The 20,797-nt window shown below is 41.1% G+C and overlaps 1 protein-coding gene across 23 annotated transcripts in view; it reads right to left on the bottom strand.

Moving 5' to 3' along the window:
* Positions 1 to 1,718: 1,718 nt before the first annotated feature.
* The window catches only part of LOC105194445 (gamma-aminobutyric acid receptor subunit beta), a 76,725-nt gene continuing 57,646 nt past the window's right edge, over positions 1,719 to 20,797 (bottom strand). For 4 of the 23 annotated variants that reach the window (XM_039453925.1, XM_039453922.1, XM_039453923.1 and 1 more), the window contains 6 exons: positions 17,872 to 18,009; positions 16,489 to 16,626; positions 14,914 to 15,198; positions 13,895 to 14,040; positions 11,978 to 12,155; positions 1,719 to 11,390 (listed from right to left, as the gene is read on the bottom strand). In XM_039453925.1, coding sequence (XP_039309859.1) covers positions 11,245 to 11,390; positions 11,978 to 12,155; positions 13,895 to 14,040; positions 14,914 to 15,198; positions 16,489 to 16,626; positions 17,872 to 18,009 — 1,031 coding nt within the window. In that variant the 3' untranslated portion in view covers positions 1,719 to 11,244. The remainder of the gene's footprint in view (positions 11,391 to 11,977; positions 12,156 to 13,894; positions 14,041 to 14,913; positions 15,199 to 16,488; positions 16,627 to 17,871; positions 18,010 to 20,797) is intronic. The other 19 variants (XM_039453934.1, XM_039453929.1, XM_039453932.1 and 16 more) reach the window with 8 other exon arrangements.

The following is a 20,797-nucleotide window of genomic DNA, read 5'->3' as shown; positions in this document are numbered from 1 at the left end:
AGGATCGTCATTCGTAAGTATGCGAGTATATCGGTGTCTCGCATTCGTTGATTGACGCGGATCGATATCCATCCACCTAATTTGCTTATGTCGCGCCATGTAGAAATCAATGTCATTTTTAATCTCTCGTTAAAAACTAAATATCTCTGTTAAATTACGAACAATTGGAGGCGTGCACGATTGCCGGCGGATGTACGCCGTCTTACTTATATTTGTACGTAGAATTAGTCTGCGTTATAGTGATGCGCATCTAGACTTTCGTTCCCTTAAGCGAACGTTATTTAGAATATTATTTCAATGAGCAAGTAACTAGGAGAGAGCCCTTGTTTCTCATTACGCCGCTTCCCTCTCTTGGCTTTCGTCCTTTTCACCGACCGCTCCGTAAATCGTCGATTTTACGACGTGTTCCTTCGACGTTTCCTTTCTCCGGCAGTCAGAATGAACGATCCAATTACTTCGCACGTAACGAGATAAATTTTTAAACGCAATCCTAATACAACGCGATAATTAAGGTGCATTCTTTCACTCGTACTTTCACCTTTTGCTCCCACGCTCTTTCGCTCTCGCCCTCGTTTCCTGAGATTTATTTACAACGAGTTCTACACGTTCAAGATCGTCGACGGCGATCGTGATTGAAGAAGCCTCCCTTAGCCGAAAAGAGAAATTATTGCTCATGCGTTTTAAGATCTGTAAACTTGGTGAATGTCATTCTGCGTATTCATCTCATTCTCGTCAGCGCTTCTCCACAGTAAATAGTTTTCAGCAAAAGGATAAAAATTGCTTTTTATCTTATATTCTATTTTTAAAATATCGTGTAATTTATAGAAATACATTTGGGTCTCTTTTTGCACGATTGACAATTGAATGTTTTTTTTAACAACGATGAATATTGATTAAAAAGAATTTCTTTTTATTTTTTTCAACACATTATTATTTCTTTTATTTCTTTTATTAAATAAAATGTTTTCAGTGAATGCTGTAAATTTTCATATTTTAAATGCTTTTTGTACATAGTTTGCGTTACTTTAACACAAGTTTATGTTTTTGTTTGTAAATTAATTTTTACACTATTTTTTTGCACAGTACGCATTGTGTAAAAAAAGACCCCAAAAAGTGTACATGAGAAGAACACTTTACTGAAATATTTACAAATTTAGCCAAACACAACGCAGCGTTGTAACTTTTTTTTCTAGGACGAAACGTGAAAAGTGAAAATTTTTTTCATTAACTTTAATAATAAAGATTTTCACTTTTCACGTTTTCGACTTAGAGAACGTATAATCAGTGCTCACAGATCTGAAAGTAAATTTTATTGGACCATTAAAATAATTATATAGGGTTTGTTCAAGCCGTTCTTAGCAACTTTGCTTGATTCTGCTAAAAGTTTCGACATTCTAGCAATGCTTGAACTTGAGCATCTTACAGAATTATTTTGATGGTCTAACAAAATTTTTTTCAGATCTGTATTCAGCAAAATTTTCCGATATTTTAACGAAACTATTCTTTAGACATGTAATTATGTGGTGACGGAGAATTGACGATTACAACACAGTCTTAATGCTTTTACTGTTGAGAATTGCCGTCGAGAGTTCGCAAATCCCCACGTAGAGTTGTAGCCAAACGATAAGCAGCGCACGTCCCGATGATGCTGGCCTGTCGTGAGTTTCGAGTCCCTAAAGGTTGAGTCGTTCGATCGTTAGAGAAAAAGTAAGTTTTCGTACGTCATCATCGACCATGCATTTTATTCGGATATTACAAAAAATGGCCTTAATAGCGCGCGGCTAATCGTAAATGAGGGCGCTTGCCGGGATCTGACCTACTTCCCGTCTCTATTAGCAGATGTCTTCCGCCTTCTCATTTTTACGCGACGGTAATGTTTTTCTTACGTCACAGAGATTACTCAGGCTGATGCACACTCGAAAGTTTTACTCTTTCAAAGCGACATTTCTTCTGCTTCCTTCAAGATGGACGTCTTTATAGGGACACGGTATCACTCTTTTATCTTACCGTGTCGCTTTTTCCGGAGAAAAAAGCGACGATAAGATTCTTTTGTGACAGCTTGTTATACAATTCTTTCGTTCGTTAACGCGAGGAAGTTCGATAGAAATTACGTGTTACTCTCTAATGTCCGATTTTTTTTATATATATTTTCCTATGGTAATCAACTTCTCTTAAATTTGCAACAACTTGAAATGTATGTAATTCTTTTCTTGCCGATATTTATTTGCGTGTTAATAAATGTTATAATTAGCCGTTATTTATGTTGCTAGAAAACATTTGTAATACTTTACTTTAGATACGATTAAACGCTAAAAGGGTCCACGTTCGGTGCGAATCAGTCAAATTTTTACTACGTACATTTTTTTTTTAAACGTGCCGTTAAAATGGAGGAACCGTCGGTAATTGCGATTATTAGTCAGAGTTGAAGGAAGAGTAGTGCTCGATGAAATCGATAATCGCTCTTAGAACGATTCCCGAGATGGTAAAACTGTCAGGTGTATATCCAGCCTTGTGGTTCGCTCGCGAGACTGCATTCGTGCGTCGTACGAAGATGGGATGGGAGATCGGCGTGCTTCGGGCAGATTCTGGCGGCCCCCGCGCGAATCGGATAATATCTACAAAATTTCTCGATAAGTTTGTTTGTTTCATCTTCGTCATCGTTCTCCCCCGTAATCCGCCTCTTCTTCTTTTTGTCGCTGTCTCGAGGAACAGGAACTTCCGCAATACAGGATACAGACCACGGAGATTCTCACGCACGTACTTTCCGTGTACGCAGTAGACACGCGGCATTCTTACACGAACGGGATACACCATGATCCCGATTACGACAGACACTCGGTATTTGTTTTCCGGACCTATTAGTCTATGTCTAGCTATTATGCGTATATTCGCACTATTGCGCGCCGTACAAACGAACGTTACACGTCTCTCCCCCACCGTTTACATCGATTTTTTACGTCAGCCTTTTCGCTTTTCTTTTTCCATCTTTCTCTCTCTTTCACTCTCACTCTCATTCTCTCACTTTCGCTCTCTCACTCTTTTTTTTTACCTCGCACAATCGGCCTCGCAGCCGAGTAGAAAGTTGCAGGTAGTGTAGGTATACTCGGTACGTGTACCTGTCTACCAAGTGCCGGTATATATATAAGTATGTATATATCGTTAATTAATTTATATAATCGCTTCTCGAGATGGTAATCGCCGATCTAGAGGGCTATCTTTAGGTGTTCGTGTCGTGTGTGTGTGTGTGTGTGTGTGTGTGTGTATGTGTATTTTTTTATGTATGCGTGCAATGGCTGCGTGTTCGTGTTTGAGTATGCGTGTGTTTAGGATATCGTGTGTATCTACATTGTCTTTCTTACAGTTTACGTTTCGTAGAATACGTTTCTACAGTATAATGCAGTTAGCGTGTGTCTTTAAATACATTTTAGAATTTGGTACTCTCGTCGAGACGACTCGTCGCGCCACAACTTTCGCCTTCGTTCTTTCATTCAGAGTTTCGTTCGCGTTCGCCGATCCTCGCTTTTTCCGCCCTTCGCGAAGCAGTACATACTCTTACCCGTAAGGGAATGCACCCTTCGTCGTATTTGCATTTGCCGCCGATTTCGAGCGATCGAAATAGTTCACGAAGCGATCTCGATTGCGATGCATGAGAAGTACGCGATCCACCGGAGAGAGAGGAAACGACCTCAATTTCGTGATAACTGAAGATTGCATCCCTGAAATCCGTCGAGCTCGATTCGACGCTGCTCGAAATTCTCGAAACTATCTCGAGTGAATGGCGGTTGCGAGAAATATCGGAAGCAGCTGGTACGAACTGCGGGGATCTCCGGCGACAAGCGAGAGGTGTTTTAGGACTAGTTAAATGCAAACGATCGCTATGCCGTACTTCACGTGTACGTTTCTCGCTTGCGGCACGAGTAAATCGCAATCACATATCTTCTGCTTCTACAACTCTACAAATTTCGCTTTCCCCAATTTCTCCCTAATGCCTTCCGATCAATTTCGTTTCCTCCGTGTCCTCGCAGCACTACGCTCTGCGATTAATACCGATTAGAATGTCTCGCTTCAATCGTTCGCTCACTCATTTCGTAAAGACTACCTCCCGTACTCATACAGACGTTTATGATAAATAATATAATTTAATTCAATATTGCGCAAATAATATAATAAGACAATTGTATTTATCAATATAATCTTCTATATAATCTAATTGTCTATAGTTATATAACGCAAAGTTTGTTATATACAATATGGTACATTTATATTTATACAATACATGTCAAGTGATCGTTTTATAACGTTAACTAATAGATAATTTTAATTCTTTGTCTATATCTTCTTGGCGCAAATTATAACTTTTTAATTTATGGAATTCAAAATAAAAATTGTGGAACTATAAAGTTATACAGAATATACAGAATGTGCGTGCGATCGATTGAACGTATCGCGATTTGCACTTCCCTATCAATGATAAATCAATTGATTCATTACTCGAATATTTCGCGAAGTATTTCGAATTGACCAATCGACGCGATCGGAGATACATCGGCGTTTATTTCTCATTGTTATCCGAAATGATTGCACCGTTCGCGTTCGCTCTATTCCTCGTTTTTTTTTTTTTTTTTACATCGCCACGATTGACTAAAACGTATATTGCAATATGAAGTTGGCAGTTTTCGTTACAACGCGGCTTGAATTGTCGTGGTCTTGTCAGAGAGTGCACACGCCGATGACGATTCAGTCGTGTTGCGTACCGGTCCAGAAGAGTTTCTCGTTCTCGCGGCAAAGATGATCGAACGACGTGAGCGTTCGTACTGTCGATAATTTCTCGTAGTGCTATGATCATCTCGTAGTGAAATGCTATAAGGCTAGCTAGCGATAATGCTAGAGGTAAAATGAGGTAAAGTGTTCCGGTTTGCGAAAGGCTCTCTTCGACGTTTTTACGTTGATACACGTTGATATAAATATAATCTTGCCAATGGACGTTTCTATAAAACTTAAATAAATTACTCGTGATTTCTGTACATTTGCTGGTGACTTGACAACCATGTTTTGAGCAATTTTTTTACGCTTACGTCCGCAGATGAGTAATGATTGCGAATGCATAATACGTGGATGGATTGATAAAAAGCTTGACCACGTAGATATTTTCTCACGTCGTCGTTCTTATCTACGTATAATGATAAAAAGTTTATTTAAGTGTGTGTGTGTGTGTGTTATATGTGTGTATATTATATATGTGTATATATAGTTCAACTCTTCTGGTCTTCGACGGTCGATCGGCGATCGCGGAAGATACTCCGAATCTATCATTACGCAGATGGTCAGCACGTAATCAATTTCGAGCTGTCGATTTTTATGACCTACATTCGCTGCGAATGAACGTACGGACGAACGGACGAACGAACGAACGAACGAACGAACGAACGAACGAATGAACGAATGAACGTACGCACTAACTTTCCGGCCCCCGACGTTCTTCCAGTCTACTTTGGTTTTCTCTTTTTCCTATACTTTAAAAGTGATTTACCTAAATACGTGCGAACAGTCACATTTTCGTGTGCACTACATTTGCGTATATATATATATATATATATATAATATGTATATATATATATGTATGTATAATATATATAATATGTATATATATATGTATGTATAATATATATAATATGTATATATATTACTCCGCAATAGGTACTCTCTTTGTTTAACGAATACAATGCTCTGTATAAAACTCGTATTTACAAAATGTGATCGATTTATATAATATTAATAGTTTGTGTATTTTTCTCTGTATCTCTTCTCATTAAATCCCGAGATGCCTGCGCATCGGTTGCTCTTTGTCTTTATAACGATTTCATCTATTTGGTAATGTTATACGCGATATATATATAAGTGCCCGCCGATAACGCAAGTAGTCATCCTGCCAGAGGATAAAGAACGTCGTAATCTTTAAACGGTCATTTATAATGTTAACGGTAATAAAGATAATAATAAAGGTAATAAAAATTTCATTGTGATTAATAATAATAATGGTCGATCGTGACGTCTGTGGGGAATTGGCGCGTCCCATATGACGTGCGTATGTCGATTTGCGCTTATAATGCACGCGTTTTTTATTTTTATTTTTATTTTTTTTTTAATATTCGGCACAAGGAATCGCATTGAGCGATTGAATTATCGTAGATGAATGCGCTTGGTGATGAGTTTCCTGCTACTAAATTTTTTACGTTGGATCAGCAAACTTTCCTAACTTTCAAATACTTATTTAGATCAAGCAAATGTACATACGTTAGAAATTTATTTGAGCATTATGAATACCTTAAATAATGTAATAATTAACAAAATATTCTCCGTAGTCGTGATGGAGTTAAATGAATAAAGAATGCATCTAAACGATTGTAACGGATGCGCGTTGTACTCATGTGTTCTCAAGAAATTAGTGCGTAATCGATCATTTTGAATCACAATTGCATCGTAATCCATCATCATTAATAAATTGATGAATTGATTTAGTATCGCGCGTTAGAAAGGAATATCGTTCATTCGTGATTTCGAAGCTAACATATTGTATCGCAAGATGCATGCGACGCGTTTTATTACGTTAATTATTTCGTTATCCGTAGAGTTAATTAATTATTACGTTATTTAATTATTTGCTTTACTTTATACCTAACTATATGTCTATCTAAGGAAGAGTTTTTCACCGCCTTTGATCGTGGACACGCCAATTCCCGCCATTTGTCCATCTTAAAGATTCAGCGTAAACAATAGGCACGCGTATATGTCATCATGTACGCGCGAATAAATGCATATAGCTACCATAGAATATATCACAACGATAAAACGAGTTAGATCCTCTTTTTTTTCCCTCACCCTCCCGTTAGTATAGAGACTCCGAGTAGATAACGGATGTACAGTTATATAAATTGCACACAACGCTTCCGGTTGGGGCGGACGTGGAGAAATGTATCGATACTTATATATTATGTACGAGTGCTGTCGAAGAAAGAAACGAACGAGGGCTGGGCACGCGATTTGCGCCTTCTCGCGCACGACAAACTCGCGCCGCCTATTATTTGTATTATCGCGTGACCGCGATTGAGAGCCGGATGCCGAGTGTTCGGCGCGGAAAACGCGAAAGCGAAATAAGTCGCCGAATTAAACGCGCGAACGAAACGCCGCGGTTGATTGTGTCCGTGATGGCGAATCGATCGCATCTGAATCTCGCGAGAGATGTTAAGTCTACGTATCGGGTGTCGTGTAATCGCGCTGGTGCTGGTGTGTCTGGAAAAGTCGAGAGAGCCGGCGGAGCGCGTGCAATCGTCTTCGCGAAAGAGTAAAAGTACGTACAACGATTAATCGGATCGGTATAATCTCGCTAAATGTTGTGAACACGTCGTAAACACTGATAACTCGTCGCTGTTGTTTATTTGCGACGATGGAAACGCGATCGAAGTTGTATCGGTCTCAAATTGTAATCTTAAAGTACAAGTCACACTATGGGAATATAAAATTGACATTGATACTTGAGAATTTTGTGAGTCGCTCCTTATTCACGGACCTAGAATTATTCTTTTTAGAATCAGATTGATATCAATTTGAAGACACTCATTTAAAAAACATCTAAAAACATTTAAATGTTATTAACATTTCTAAGAGATCTATTAATTGTTAGATGCTTTTCTGAATATCTTGTAAACCGTTTTGTGACTTTTTTTTATATTGTTTAGAGAATCATTTAATTGAGTGTATTAAAAAAAATCTATTGATATATAAACTAGTGCTTCTTTACACGGCTTCGACGATTTAGTGAAGATGTACCTTTATATTTTTCTCTTTCGATTTTTGTGTAAAAAATTTAAGTGTTTGCTCAGCGAAAGGACGTTGCCAATTGAATTTCATAATTTTATTACGGTGTATCTTAATAGGTGCTAAAAATGTTGCGTAATTGTTCCTACTGAGAATTCGTAATTCTCTTTTCGATAATAAAATCGATAAGGTTGATCGATGTTATCTAATAAAAATCGCACGGTTCAGCGTTTTCGTATTGGTAAAACGTGACGCTCGAATATGACCATCCCTCTTTCGTTTCTCTCGAATATCTGAGGTGGGTAGTGATCCAAGGCAGAATCCTCGACTACGGATTACCTATTTCCATAAAGAATTCTCGCGGAGCACGCTGTGGCAAGGATCTCCTTATTAAATGCACGACTGACAGTAGCGTCTGGTAAATGGACTATTTGGCGATTGCGAAGTAGAATGGAGGACGAGAATAGGGAGAGGAAGAGTAAGAGCGATGGCGTTAGAAGGGATGAGAAAGAGTCAGAGGGTGGGTTGGGCGTGTCAGCTGGTCGATATCCTGAATGGCAAGCTTCCACGGCCCAGCTTGCAGTCAGCCGCTACGTCCGAGGGGCAAGAGAGAAGGCCAGTAAAAAGAGAGTGCTTGCAAGTATATATGTATATAGAACGTTCCAGAAGTTTTCCGCGCTTCTCTTAAATCATAAACACCAGAAGTCCAACTAAAAAGAACGTCGCTCAATTGTTCTTATATTGCCGGCGCTTGAAGATTGGCAAGTTTTAAAGAATCAAGTTTTCGAAATAAATGTAGGTAAAATTATTTTTCAATCAATTTTAAATCGGATTTAATAAAGTTTTCAGTTGAAGTTTAATTATTGAGATGTATAATCATGAAAATTAGAAAAAAAGCAAAAGATAGCATCCAATCCAATCTTTACCGAGGAAGAATTAGCTACATTTAAAAGAAAGTACTCGGCTACTATGTAGCTTATATATGAAAGGCGTAAAGAAGAAAGTTTCGAGTGTAGGTTTTGGAAACTTCTTGTGTAAGTGATCGATGGTCTGTAATGGCGAACAGGATTTCAGAAAGTACGAGCAGTGAGTGCGCAGCACCCCGAGAGAAGCAAGTAGAACACCATGCAATTAACGTTAATTAAATTGACAAAACATTGGGCAACGAAATACGTTGAAACAAGAAAACCGTTGTAAGCGCGGAGCTAAAAGCAATCCACAAATAAGAGCGATTGTGTTTCACACTGTCTTCCTCATCTCTATATAAATACTTAAACGAATGTCGATGGAATTATCTACAAATTAAATAGTCAAAATCCAGTGCGGCTACGTCGGTTCGCTGTCGTTACGTAGGCGATATAAAGGCATGCGATTTAAGATGCGCGAATAAAATTCCCAAGGAAAATATTTGAGTAATTTAGCAGTCTGTTACTAACAGAGTGATAACCGCGGTTGTATAAATTAATATTTTTATCACATTCTTCGCCACGGTTTTTAAATATATATACAATATAATAAAAGATATGTTCATATTTGCGACATGTGTATTTTATACGTTAATTATATATGTGTGAATTGTTCTCTAACGAAAATCTTTTTCAAACGAAAGTGAATATCACGCAAATACTGGAGCCGCATTCTGCCTTGGTCCATTGTCCCTCTCGAATTTTTCGACTCGGTTGGAGTGTTTTTTACGTCCGATCTATAATCATTATACGTCCCGGGAGTTTCCCTATGTAAACAGTCGCGACTACGTAGTACGAGCTAAGAGTACTCCCGATTGAGCCATGTGCACACGCACGTACACGCGTTTAGAGACGCCCTGGGACGAGTGACGACAGTCAACACCGATTTCATCGTAGCGGCGACGCGAGTCGTACATACAGAAATACAAAAGTCGCGTCGTGAAAAATCGTAAAAAAGTCCTACGAAATGAAAAGAGATCTGGCTCTTACTGGCCGTAATCCAAATAAATGCGGATGCTGAAGTGAGGCCGCTACCCGTGAAACCCGAGCCACTTTCGTCGTGGGCGTTCTGCGTCGCGTTACCACCCCCTTGTACTGTCATATTTGTATGTCTCTCGCTTAGAATGCTCATCGTCTGTACGCGCTCTGCGTACGCACGTGTGCACGCACGTGTCTAATATGCATGTACGCGCGTACCTAACGTGGCCGCGTACGCGCGCGCGTATATATGTTAATATACATATACTTACTGTACTTACTTAGATAATAAGTCGCACCAGTCTCCGATAGTACATTATCTTCGTTCGGAATATGAACTTTCCCGCCGTTTCTTCGTTCCACGCACGCGGCTTCACTCATACATTAACGCTCGCGTTCATTCGTTCTCTCACTCTCTCTCTCTCTCTCTCTCTCTCGTTCGCTCGCATGCACGCGCACACATGCCACCATGCGATTTCCGCTACGTTTCCTCTGCGCGCGAACGCTGCTGACGGCGTCAGAGCGACGATTCATCCTCGACCTCGACGAACGTCGATAATCCTATATTTTTCCGTCCTCAAGCTGCTCTCGATTGAATCGTCGCTTCAAACCGACGAGTCTCGGTGTTGTTCTTAGCGTTAGTTAACGTTACTATGTAATGGTGGCTAAATTGACAAGTGTTTATATCGAAGGTATTTTCTCCGTTTAAGAACTAGAGATACCTAGACTGGCAATGTTTTATGGTATGTATGCTCGTGGATTCGCCTTCGCGATTGAGCTCTTGCTTGCCGTTTCGCTTGTGTCGCGACATATATATTTCTATGTATCGCGCAACGTATCTATATATTTATATTTATGTATTTATATTATATATATATATATATATTGAGTCTTTAACGAAGACGCTTCGTGGACAGCGATGATAGCTGAGGCTTACGCGTGCCCGATCGCTGATTGATGAACGAAAGCCTGCTGCCTGTAGAAATTGCGGTAGCCACAACGCCGCGCGAGTAGTGGGAGCGCGCGTTTGGTAAGCCACGTCGGAGTCTGCGTCGGTCGTCCGTTACTACTTGCTAGTGATGGCAAAGTAGTCCTACTCCATATCTAGGCAACCGCGCGACTGCCCGCGCGTATTTGTCCGCTACTACTTCCAGTAGAGAAGTGGTTACCGTGCTCTCGAGACGAACCTAAGCGCATGTTTTGAGAGCATGTCTCTCTCTCTCTCTTTCTCTCTCTCTCTCTCTCTCTCTGGCTTGCGAGCTGGTACGGCTGTCTCGGATGTCATTCGCTTTTACTACTCGCTTTTACTACTGCCGTCCTAAAGCCGTCACCGAGCGCGTCTTGATTTATCCTCCTCGAATCGTTTTCGCTTCCTCTCTCGTGAATCCGTCCTCGTTCCGTTCTTACACGTAAGAATGCTCGCTTCTGTGCACTCTTTTGCCCTTCTTCTTAGTCGATTCGGAGCACACTGCGATGTCGTCGTCGTTTACTTGGCCTCCTCGAGCAGCACGAGGTCGTCCGCGACCACGTCGCTGATGTGAAGGTAAATGATCCAGTACATCAGATTGAAGCAAACGAAACATACCGGGAATACGATACGGGAGTACTTGTCGATGTCCGACGGCGTTATGCCTATTTAAGAAACGTTAAAGTGACTTAGAATTGTTGCGACGCATAAGATTAAAGGGAGGAGAATTGCATATTTCAGTGAGCTTCCGAGTTCGCGCGGTGCCGTTTATCTCAGGAGGGTACAAGAAGCGTCTAATAGTGCATCGTAATGCTTGAAAAGAAATTATACAAATGTTTCTTAAAATGCAAAAAGCTTTTTATGAGATGATCAGTGACAAGCGTTTTCGGACGGTGTTTCAAGCGTAGAGAGAAATATATATATGTAGAAATATATATATATATTAGTATAATACAACGGCTGGGCGCAGGCGCGTGGTATCATCGGCCATGAATATTGCATAGTCTTCGCGAAGTTCAAAGCACTCGATATCCATACTGCACAATTGACGGCCTTGTCAGGCCCTTTACCCGGTGATGACACCACGCCGGTGGCCTTCCGAGCTCGCTGACGGTTAAACCGTACAGTAATGTTTATTATCCACCGTTCAGAAGCTCGTTGAAATAGACAGCCTGCCAAGCTAAGAACCGAATATTGTTTGATAGCTTGCCAGGCAGGGGGGGGGGTTAAATAGTGATATAAAAGTGCGTACATGGTCTACTCATACCGTAGAGCTTGGTGATGTCCTTGCTAGGATGAATAATATGTTGCGGCGCACCTGCCGATTCTTCATCGGCACGACCGTTTATGGTGTTCTCGAGAGTCCCACCTTTGCTGTGTGCCTTTGGGTCGTGCACCTTGAACCGCACCTCCTGGACAACATGGGACCACTTACAAGAGACACGGCAGTTTGCCGTGGGGTGTCCCTCACCCGAGGTTTACCCCGTACTTTGTCGATTTGGCATGCGACACCGAGGACCGGGCAGTGTATATTTTATCGTTCAGCGCGGTGACGTCCGATTTTACGTAGTTATCGGAGCGATCGGCGTTCGAGAGACTCACCTGCTTTTACGTCGCTGTTGCGACTGTTTGTTTATTTGACAAATGTTTAAGTATGAAATAGGAAAAGTCTCTCGTAAAAGAACCGCGGTTCGTCGAAACGCGCGGTGCGATTGCTCGTGCTCAAGCAAAACGGATTAGTGAAAATTCAATTAAAAGCTAGTGTATGTGATGCTAATTGATATATGTACTGTCGAAATGAGATGTAGGAAAATTGTTATTATTAATATTATTACTTGCTGGCACACAATCATTAGACGATCGTTACAAGAGACTTGTATTTCTTTGATGTAAAATGGAAAGAATTAGATTAGAATTTAATTTCTGTCTATTTAAAGTTAATATCAATGTAGAGACATGAAATGAACTATAGAAAACTATAAGAATATTTTTGATACTTTCATTATTTTTATTATTAATTAGATTTTATTATTGAAATTTATTTGAAAGAATAATGCTAAGAAAATTATCACAGATATTATTATATATATTCAACTTGAGTATTCTTTTCGTATTTCGAAGAAGCAACTGTAAAAGTTTTGAAAGAAAACGTAATTAACGTAGTATGTAATTAAAGGAATCACGTAACGTTATTAGGCATTTACCGCTGTATAGCATGAATAATTAATTTTGTAATAATAATTAATTAAAACGTCTCATTCTCTTATCCGACGCTTTATGACCGTCCTTCGTCGTCCGTCCCGTTCATCTCTGTCGCTCGTTTACTCACTTCTTTCCGCTCTCCCACATTGTCCTCTTTCTTTTCCGGTCTTTTAATATTTTCCGTTTTTCCAGAGAGGAAGGGGGAGAGGGGTCTACAATACCCAAGATTAAAAGAAAATTTATAGTGCGTCGTGTCCGTGTTGGCACGAAGCATGTTGTCCGGCGCGTTGCGCGGCCGAATGGGAAATTCATTTCGCAGAACCTTTTAGCTTTTGACCTTTCGTGTGTCGAGCCTGCCGTTTCTAGATCTCTTTTTTAAGGGGAGAGGGGGGATACAGTGCATATTTACATTGCGCGATGGTACGTGCTGAGCCAGATCGAGGATAATGCTCGGCTTCGTCTTGTTGAGCCTGCCTTTATGATGAGGAAAAAGAGAGCTTAATTAGCTTTAGTATTATCGCTGCTTATTAAAGATTCGTTGACTGTCGCATATTAAAAAGAAATTTTGAATGACGATTATAGCACATCATTCAGTATTATGTCATTGTTTAAATTTTTTGTTGTTTAGTATAAAATTTTTAATTGAGACATTCTTCGTCGTTGACATAGGCAAAACAGATGATATTTGTTGTATGTGTATGCTGATAAAACATCACACGGCTCTCGGGAGCCATAAAATTATGAAACAAGTGCTACGATTATGCATAAATCTGTAATTGTGCCACGATCGGGACATCTGGACATCTTGACAGATCCGATCGTCTACTTGCTGAAAGAAAGCGTGTAAAATCGCCCAGGGGAGCTCTAGTACGTCTGGATCTCCTGGTCATACGCGCGGTGACAAAACGACATTCTGCATGGAAGAAAGAAATTCGTGAACGACGACAATCTGGCCGTCGCTACTCACAGTTTGCTTAGGCGCATGATCGCCATGATCACCGGGCACGCGGGGTCCTGGATTTTCGCTCGCGGCCTTCATGCTCTCGGCTATCTTTTGGAAGCGATTTTTCCGCATCTGAATCCTCTTCGCCATGTAGCCCACCGTAGCGTATTCTGTGAAGAATAAGAATCCACGGGAATGAAAACACGTAACCATTCAATGCCATGACACGTCTGCCACTGTAAAATCCGAGCGGCAAGCCCGGTTCACGGGGCCCACTTCCATCCGTCGAGAATCTCACTCATGCTTGCGCTCCCGGTACTTGTGTAGAGCTCACGTGCAGATGGAAGAAAGCCGTTTCCCTGGAAACCCCGGTCATGCAGAACACCGCGACGGCGAAGTACCTTGGTGTCGTATGTAATGAGGTACTCGCAATCGCAGTCGTGAAAACGTAACAATGTGTGTGTCAAACCGTGTGCAACTAATCGATCGAACAAATCCGCGGGGTTCTCTCACCCGCATTGCCGCATTGATCTTTCCCCGTTTCGCAGTCGAAAAGCATAAATTTCCGAGACGCCGTTCCATCGCGGAACGAAGATTCGGATCGACGAACGTTTACGTACACTGTTAAAAAAGTCATGAAATTCAATGTATTTTTAAGTTACACATAAAATTTAATATATCAATAAGTGTGAAAATCTTGTGTGAAATTAGTGCACTTTTGACAGCATTAAATTTCATTAAATGTACATTAAGTGTTTCTTACCGTAAATGTACCAGCTTGAAATTTGCTTCCGTTAGAAGAATTTCATTAAATTCTGCTGCCGATTTTTAACAGTGTAGTCGTCGATAAAAAACGATTTCGAGGAAAATGGGTCCCTTGCATTTGTCACGTGAGCCCTGCACAAGTATCCGTCTACGATACTCTACGAGCTCGCTACTGGAACGGCACGGCTCCGAGCTATACGGAGTATATGAGAGGACGCAGGATGGAAAGCTTAATGGCAGCGACGTAAAGGCACGGAAGAGTACACGATCGCACTCACCGAGCAACGAGGCAAAGACCATGACGAAGCAGGTGCCCAGATAGACGTCGATGGACTTGACGTAGGAGATCTTTGGTAGCGCCGCGTTCGTCGAGGACATTAGGGTCGTCATAGTGAGCACAGTGGTTACTCCGAGGGCCACCCGAGCGGGGGTCGCGTTTCGGTTTAGCCAAAAGCTCACCCACGATATTATGACAATCAGCCCTGAGGGTATGTAGATCTGGATCAGGTAGTAGCCCATCGACCGTACGAACTGGATCTCGCAGGCCAGCCGCGAGTAATTCCCTACGATTAAAAGATCGAAGGTCAGGACAGGGAGACGGAGAGGCGCTATTTAATGTCTCTTTATCTCCCGTGCTCACTGTCCTTCCTCCTCACTGTTCGTTTATCTCTCTCTCTTTCTCGCTTTCTCTTTCCTCGTTTTATATCTCTCTCTTTCTCTTTCTTTCTCTTTTCCTTTCTCTTCCTCCGTCTCTCCCGTCTCTTCCACTCCATTCGTTGTGCTCTTCTCTCCTTTCGATCTTCCTTCGTTCTTCTCTTGCTCGATCTCCCATTTCGTCGCTGCTGGCTTTTGCCAGGAAAAGCGGTTTCATTGTTCGCGAGTAGCTCTCTCTATTCCTTGTACCGGCCGGAAATACGGCGCGCCAGAGCTGGCTGGATGTTAAGTGAAACTCACATCGTCGTCGTTGCTCGACTCTTCTCGTGCTCGTGTTGTGTACATCTGTCAGTGTGGATTTGCATGCATGCATGTTGCATTGAAGTATGCCGGCGGCGTGTATTGTGCGCCGATCAAGAGGTTCGAGATGTAGTTGCATAAGGAGAAAAATGAGGAATCCAGTAGAATGGAAAATCGAGTTGTCCCTAATGCAATTTGCACCCAATGTGTTTTTTTGTCTGTTTTTAACAGATTGGCGACAGTTTACTTCTTGTGCGACATTATCGCGAAGAGATGTATCGAGAAGAAAGTTTTGCATAAGAATTGATTGTGCAAGAATTAATCGTCTGCGATGCAATCAAAGAGTTGCAGAAGCATATCGAAGGATGAGAAAGGCTGTAAAGGCTGCTCTAATGAGTGCTACAATTGTCTGAATTAGCTCGAGTGTATATTACATCATTGAATATCTCAACGAAATTGCTTGCGCCGCGCAGAAACTGGCGCGAGAAATTGACGTAAAGATTAAAGCACCATGAAAGTAATATGAAGACAATTTCGCCCAAAGTTCCATACGAACCAAGTAGAGGAATGTAGCGATGATTTCTTGAGGAAAATTCATCACTATCGAACGCGAGAAACATTCAAGCCGGCGATCCGTTTAATGCCAGCCAGCTCCGCTATTCGACGGGACTGCATGACGCGCGAGATCGCGAGAAAGAGAGAGATCGATCGATCGATCGACGGCTTTACGTAAATAAGATAGACAGGATTACGACGGTTTTTTTTTCTTACGAGCGACAATTGCGCCTGCGGACATCGGATAGCGCTCACGTGTCTCTCCACCTTACCCATGCCGTTAAAAGCGAGGGTTGAACAATTATTTGTTGGTGGTGGGGGGTGGGGTTGTGTTTATACATTACCGGTGGTAAGACTAATCTCCATGGCGCGTTGACGATGACCGAGGACCTTGAACTGAGGCAGGGAGACCTCGTTGCTGACCCCGACGCTGTTTGGGCCCTCGTTCCACTTGTACCGGATGTCCCTCATCGTGTATCCGACTGAAAAAATAGAGAGACCCCCCGCGGTTGGTACGTACCTTCGCGGAAGCCCTCAACGCATTTCAGCTCCGAGGGGGCCTCCACTTACCTCGCACCCCCATCAAACCTTACGAGTCCGCTCTCTTTCACTTTTTCCCCTTTCTCTTTGTTCACAATTTTCGTTTCTTTCTTTCTTTCTTTCTATCTATCTGTCTCCTCTTAGTTTATTTTACTCTCTGTCCTTCTCTATGAGGGATACCCTTGCGAAGAGAGCTATCGAGAGCCCAAATTAATTTGACTTTAAAGGAGCATGTGGGCGGAATATCTGGCGTGTAATGAGATATCGTAATGGACGATCTTCTCGATTGTTGAGTACGATCGAGAAGCGGAAGGCGGGTATCATCCGTATTTACGAGTTCATTGTGTCGATTATTGTTTTGATGTTGTGGATGGTGGATGTTAGGCTAAAGGTGGACGTCATACTATTCTGAAACTCCATTAGAGTAGAATGTATTCGAGAGTACGTATCTGTTAGAGAGATGTGGAAATCCATTATTTGCGCGCATTGAGAGGAAATCTAAATTTAAAGCTCTGCAGATCGAAACGTGTTTCATGTTCTCTGCAGATTAATATGTAATGACGAATAGTAAAAATAGTACAACGTCCATCTGCAGTGAAGAGGGAACCAAATCTGGGAACGATGGATACGCGTGACTCAACTACAGTCTGCGTCTTCCGTAATGTAGATAAAAACCAATGAGTCGATCAGTCGATCGGTCGAAATGAATGGCCATAGGACTACGTTGTCCCACTGAGCAAGCTCGTTCTTACATAATTAAGTGTGTTCGCGATAAGACAACACAGTGATCGGTGCATATCGATGTGGGTAAAAATAGGAATTATATTATATATATGTATATATGCTCACACACATACACACGATTCGCTCAATTTTTAATGCAACATCATACACACATTGAGAACTGGACAAGTCGTGATTGCCCATGTGAGTATGATGCATATTCGCACATATTCCTGGGACGAAAAAATTTTACTATATCATTTAGTTGGCATTATTTGTCATGATAATATTCGTTAAATTTATCATGATAATTATATAATCATACGATTATTAAATTATATAATTATTTTATATAATAATTATATAATCAACAGTTTAATACCATATATATACATACATATGTTATCCACGCGAACTTCTGGATCAAGTTTAGAAGGAAGAACGAATAAGAGGGGAATATCTACCTGTAGATAGGTGTATGGTTGTCTGTCGTTGCCTGTGACCGAGCACGCGAAACTGCGGTAGTTCCACCTCGTTCGAGATGCCGACCGACTGTAGGCCGGAGTTCCATTTGTACCGAATATCGCGCATTGTGTATCCAACTGCCGGGAGAACAAGAACACAAATATCTTCGCTCTAACATACAATAATTAGACACTGAGGTAGTGTTCGGTTTGGGACGGAAGGGCAGGTTCCTCTGGGAGTACAGTAATTAGAAGCAAAGTTATCGCGCGAGCAACCTAAAACGGTTCCCGTTGTTGCGGTCCAATTCTGTCGCATAAATTTCTCTTGTCGAGAAATCGCTTTAGGATGCCCTCCGTGCCGCTATTTTATCATAAACGTTATTGAGAGAGATATAGTAATCTTAACATAGTCGTCTGTGTTCTTTCAAGCTTGGAAAAGGTTTTCTAAAATTTTATACGAGAGAATGGCTATAAAATTATAGCTATTAGAAGAAGAGCAATCGTGAATTCTGAATCTCTAATATCAAAGTTTAGATTTATGACATAAGTAGAGAGACAATTTCATACATCGTATTGTTCCAGCTTTTGTCCCTGCTCTTAAATTTACATAGAAAATATTGTAATTTTGTAATGATTTATATTAATCTTCTATTCGTAAAGTAATTCATTCTAAAACGTTTATGATATTTACAAAATCGAATTTGCGGTTATTACGTGCAAGACCACGCGGGGATTGGTACTGATCCTTGATATTCTTTGCGCTGCGAAATAAAGATTTGCTAAAGATAAGAGAAAAGTAAGATAAATCTAGCGTGCCGACTTGGCGGCTCATCAGTTGTTCGTTCCTACCAATGAACATCCCGTGATCGAGTTTTGATGATTACCGATCATAATTCGCGCCTATTTGTTCTCTGATTCCTCCGCGCGGCCTCCAGCGTACATACCGCATCGAGAAACATTCCTCCATAACTGAATCTTAGGTGATTACGATCGTTACACCGCATTCCAGGCACCAAAGTGGCATTCCGTCGCGGTGGCGGCTACATTGCGCGAGCATCGGCCAAACATAGATTAAGCGGTACGCCTCCGAATATGCCAAATTAATTGCTTTTGTTTTTGGAATCCGATTTTGAATGCCGTCCCGTTTTATCGTGTTCGGTACTGCGCCGCGATTCCGCACGGCGCGGCGGCGGACTGGCGGACACAGCTGCATGCGACGCAGCATCGCGCAAAATCACAATTTCGGTAATGACATTACGACTCGCAACAGGCGTGTTTTCAACACACTAGCGTTCTGAGGCTCTGGAAACATCAGATTTTGTTTATACGCCGCGTTCAACATAAAAAGTTTACACTTGTCATATTAATAAGAGAAGAGTGATGCTGACGTTTCATAATATTTCAAATGCATTTTATATTTAATCTTTTTTTATTACATTTTTTTTCATTCAATTTTTTAAATTGCATTTTTCATTGCAAGAACATATTATACTTGCAAACAAAACTAAAACAATATTCTAAAACGAAGAAATTGCGCTCGCAATAACGTCTACGCCTTAAAAAAAAAAAGATTTGCAAAATATTACATGCGTACGTTCGTTCTATTTCTGCCGATGATCATCGCATAATTGAGTGCAGCGCAGATAATATTGATACTTTCATAAAGTTTTAATAAAGAGGTCCTGGACTGAGGGCAACATCAAGCATCACGAGAGGTAAAAAACAGTCGGGGGAAAACGGGATAAGGGTGATAGTTGAATACTGCAGGGAGCAGGATTGCGGCAAAATTAGCAAAATACCGAGGACTATGGTAGTGGCAGCAAGTTTAGGTTAAAGACGAAAAGTGGAGAGTGTATAAGTAGATATGGAGAAGCAGAAAGAGAAAAAAAAAAGAGTTTTGTGCTCGGCATGCTGCAGTGATACATACAGGCTCGGGGATTAGGTAGATTTACATATATGTGCTACATGCTTTACACCGTGCATTTCACCTGCTGTGCCTCCATGCTACATGCTCTGTTCTCCATGCTTCGTGTTTTGCGAGAAACGCGAATTTCCATACCGGCTTTACACGGTCCCCTAGCATTAAAATTCAAACGTTATCCTTGAATGATATTATCGAGGCTTCTTTGAATTAGGATTCAGTTAATCCAGGCTCCTTTGGTGTGTATATACAACGAGAAGGAATTGCATTCTTGTGCTGATTCTTTTACTTTTACGTAATGTAATAATCTAGAGTGTGAATTTTATAGAAAAGTGCGATATTTATCTGCCAAGCATTCAATCATGATGCAAATTTTTAAACATTTTTGAATATTGTTCTCATGTAAAAGTTGAATATTTTTCTAGAAAAAAAAAAAACAATCTTTAGAATGATAAGCATTGTCGTCTCGTAAAACATTACGAAAAAGAAAAGTATCTCGCAGGAATTATATATCTTTAAATGTATCACTTACATATTTTTTTTATCTTGCTCTGGAGTAGACCAAAATTAAATAATCATGCCGATACATGCCATTGCCGAATTATATTAGATAATATCTATTGCTCTACTATACGTACAAAAGTTGCTCGAGTGGAGTCGAGGGAGATAGGGGCGTATACCGAAACAAGTCGCAGATCAAAATTAGTTTACAAGCAGATTCATAGGCATACCGATAACGTGACCACAGCGTGGTATACGCCATGGGTACTGTTGCAATTTTTTCTTTCTTACATGCGCTGGGCTAGATGCACAATGCGTTTTAATTCGGTCGGACCATTGTCGATACGTCGTTTCTGGATTTAGCCTCCTTCGGGGCTGGCCGTCGTCGGCCCTTATTACGTCCCCGGACACGAGGCTCAGTGCTATATGTCGGAGGCCCTTCAGGTTCGGAGGAAGAGGGTTGATAAGTGATAGTTAAGTGATGGCGGTGGTGGTCGGTGGTAG

This window comes from Solenopsis invicta, chromosome 9 (assembly GCF_016802725.1).
Source record: "Solenopsis invicta isolate M01_SB chromosome 9, UNIL_Sinv_3.0, whole genome shotgun sequence".
NCBI classification, from domain to species: Eukaryota; Metazoa; Arthropoda; class Insecta; order Hymenoptera; family Formicidae; genus Solenopsis; species Solenopsis invicta.
Note: the sequence above shows the minus strand (reverse complement) of the source record. Positions and strands in the feature narration are given on the sequence as shown.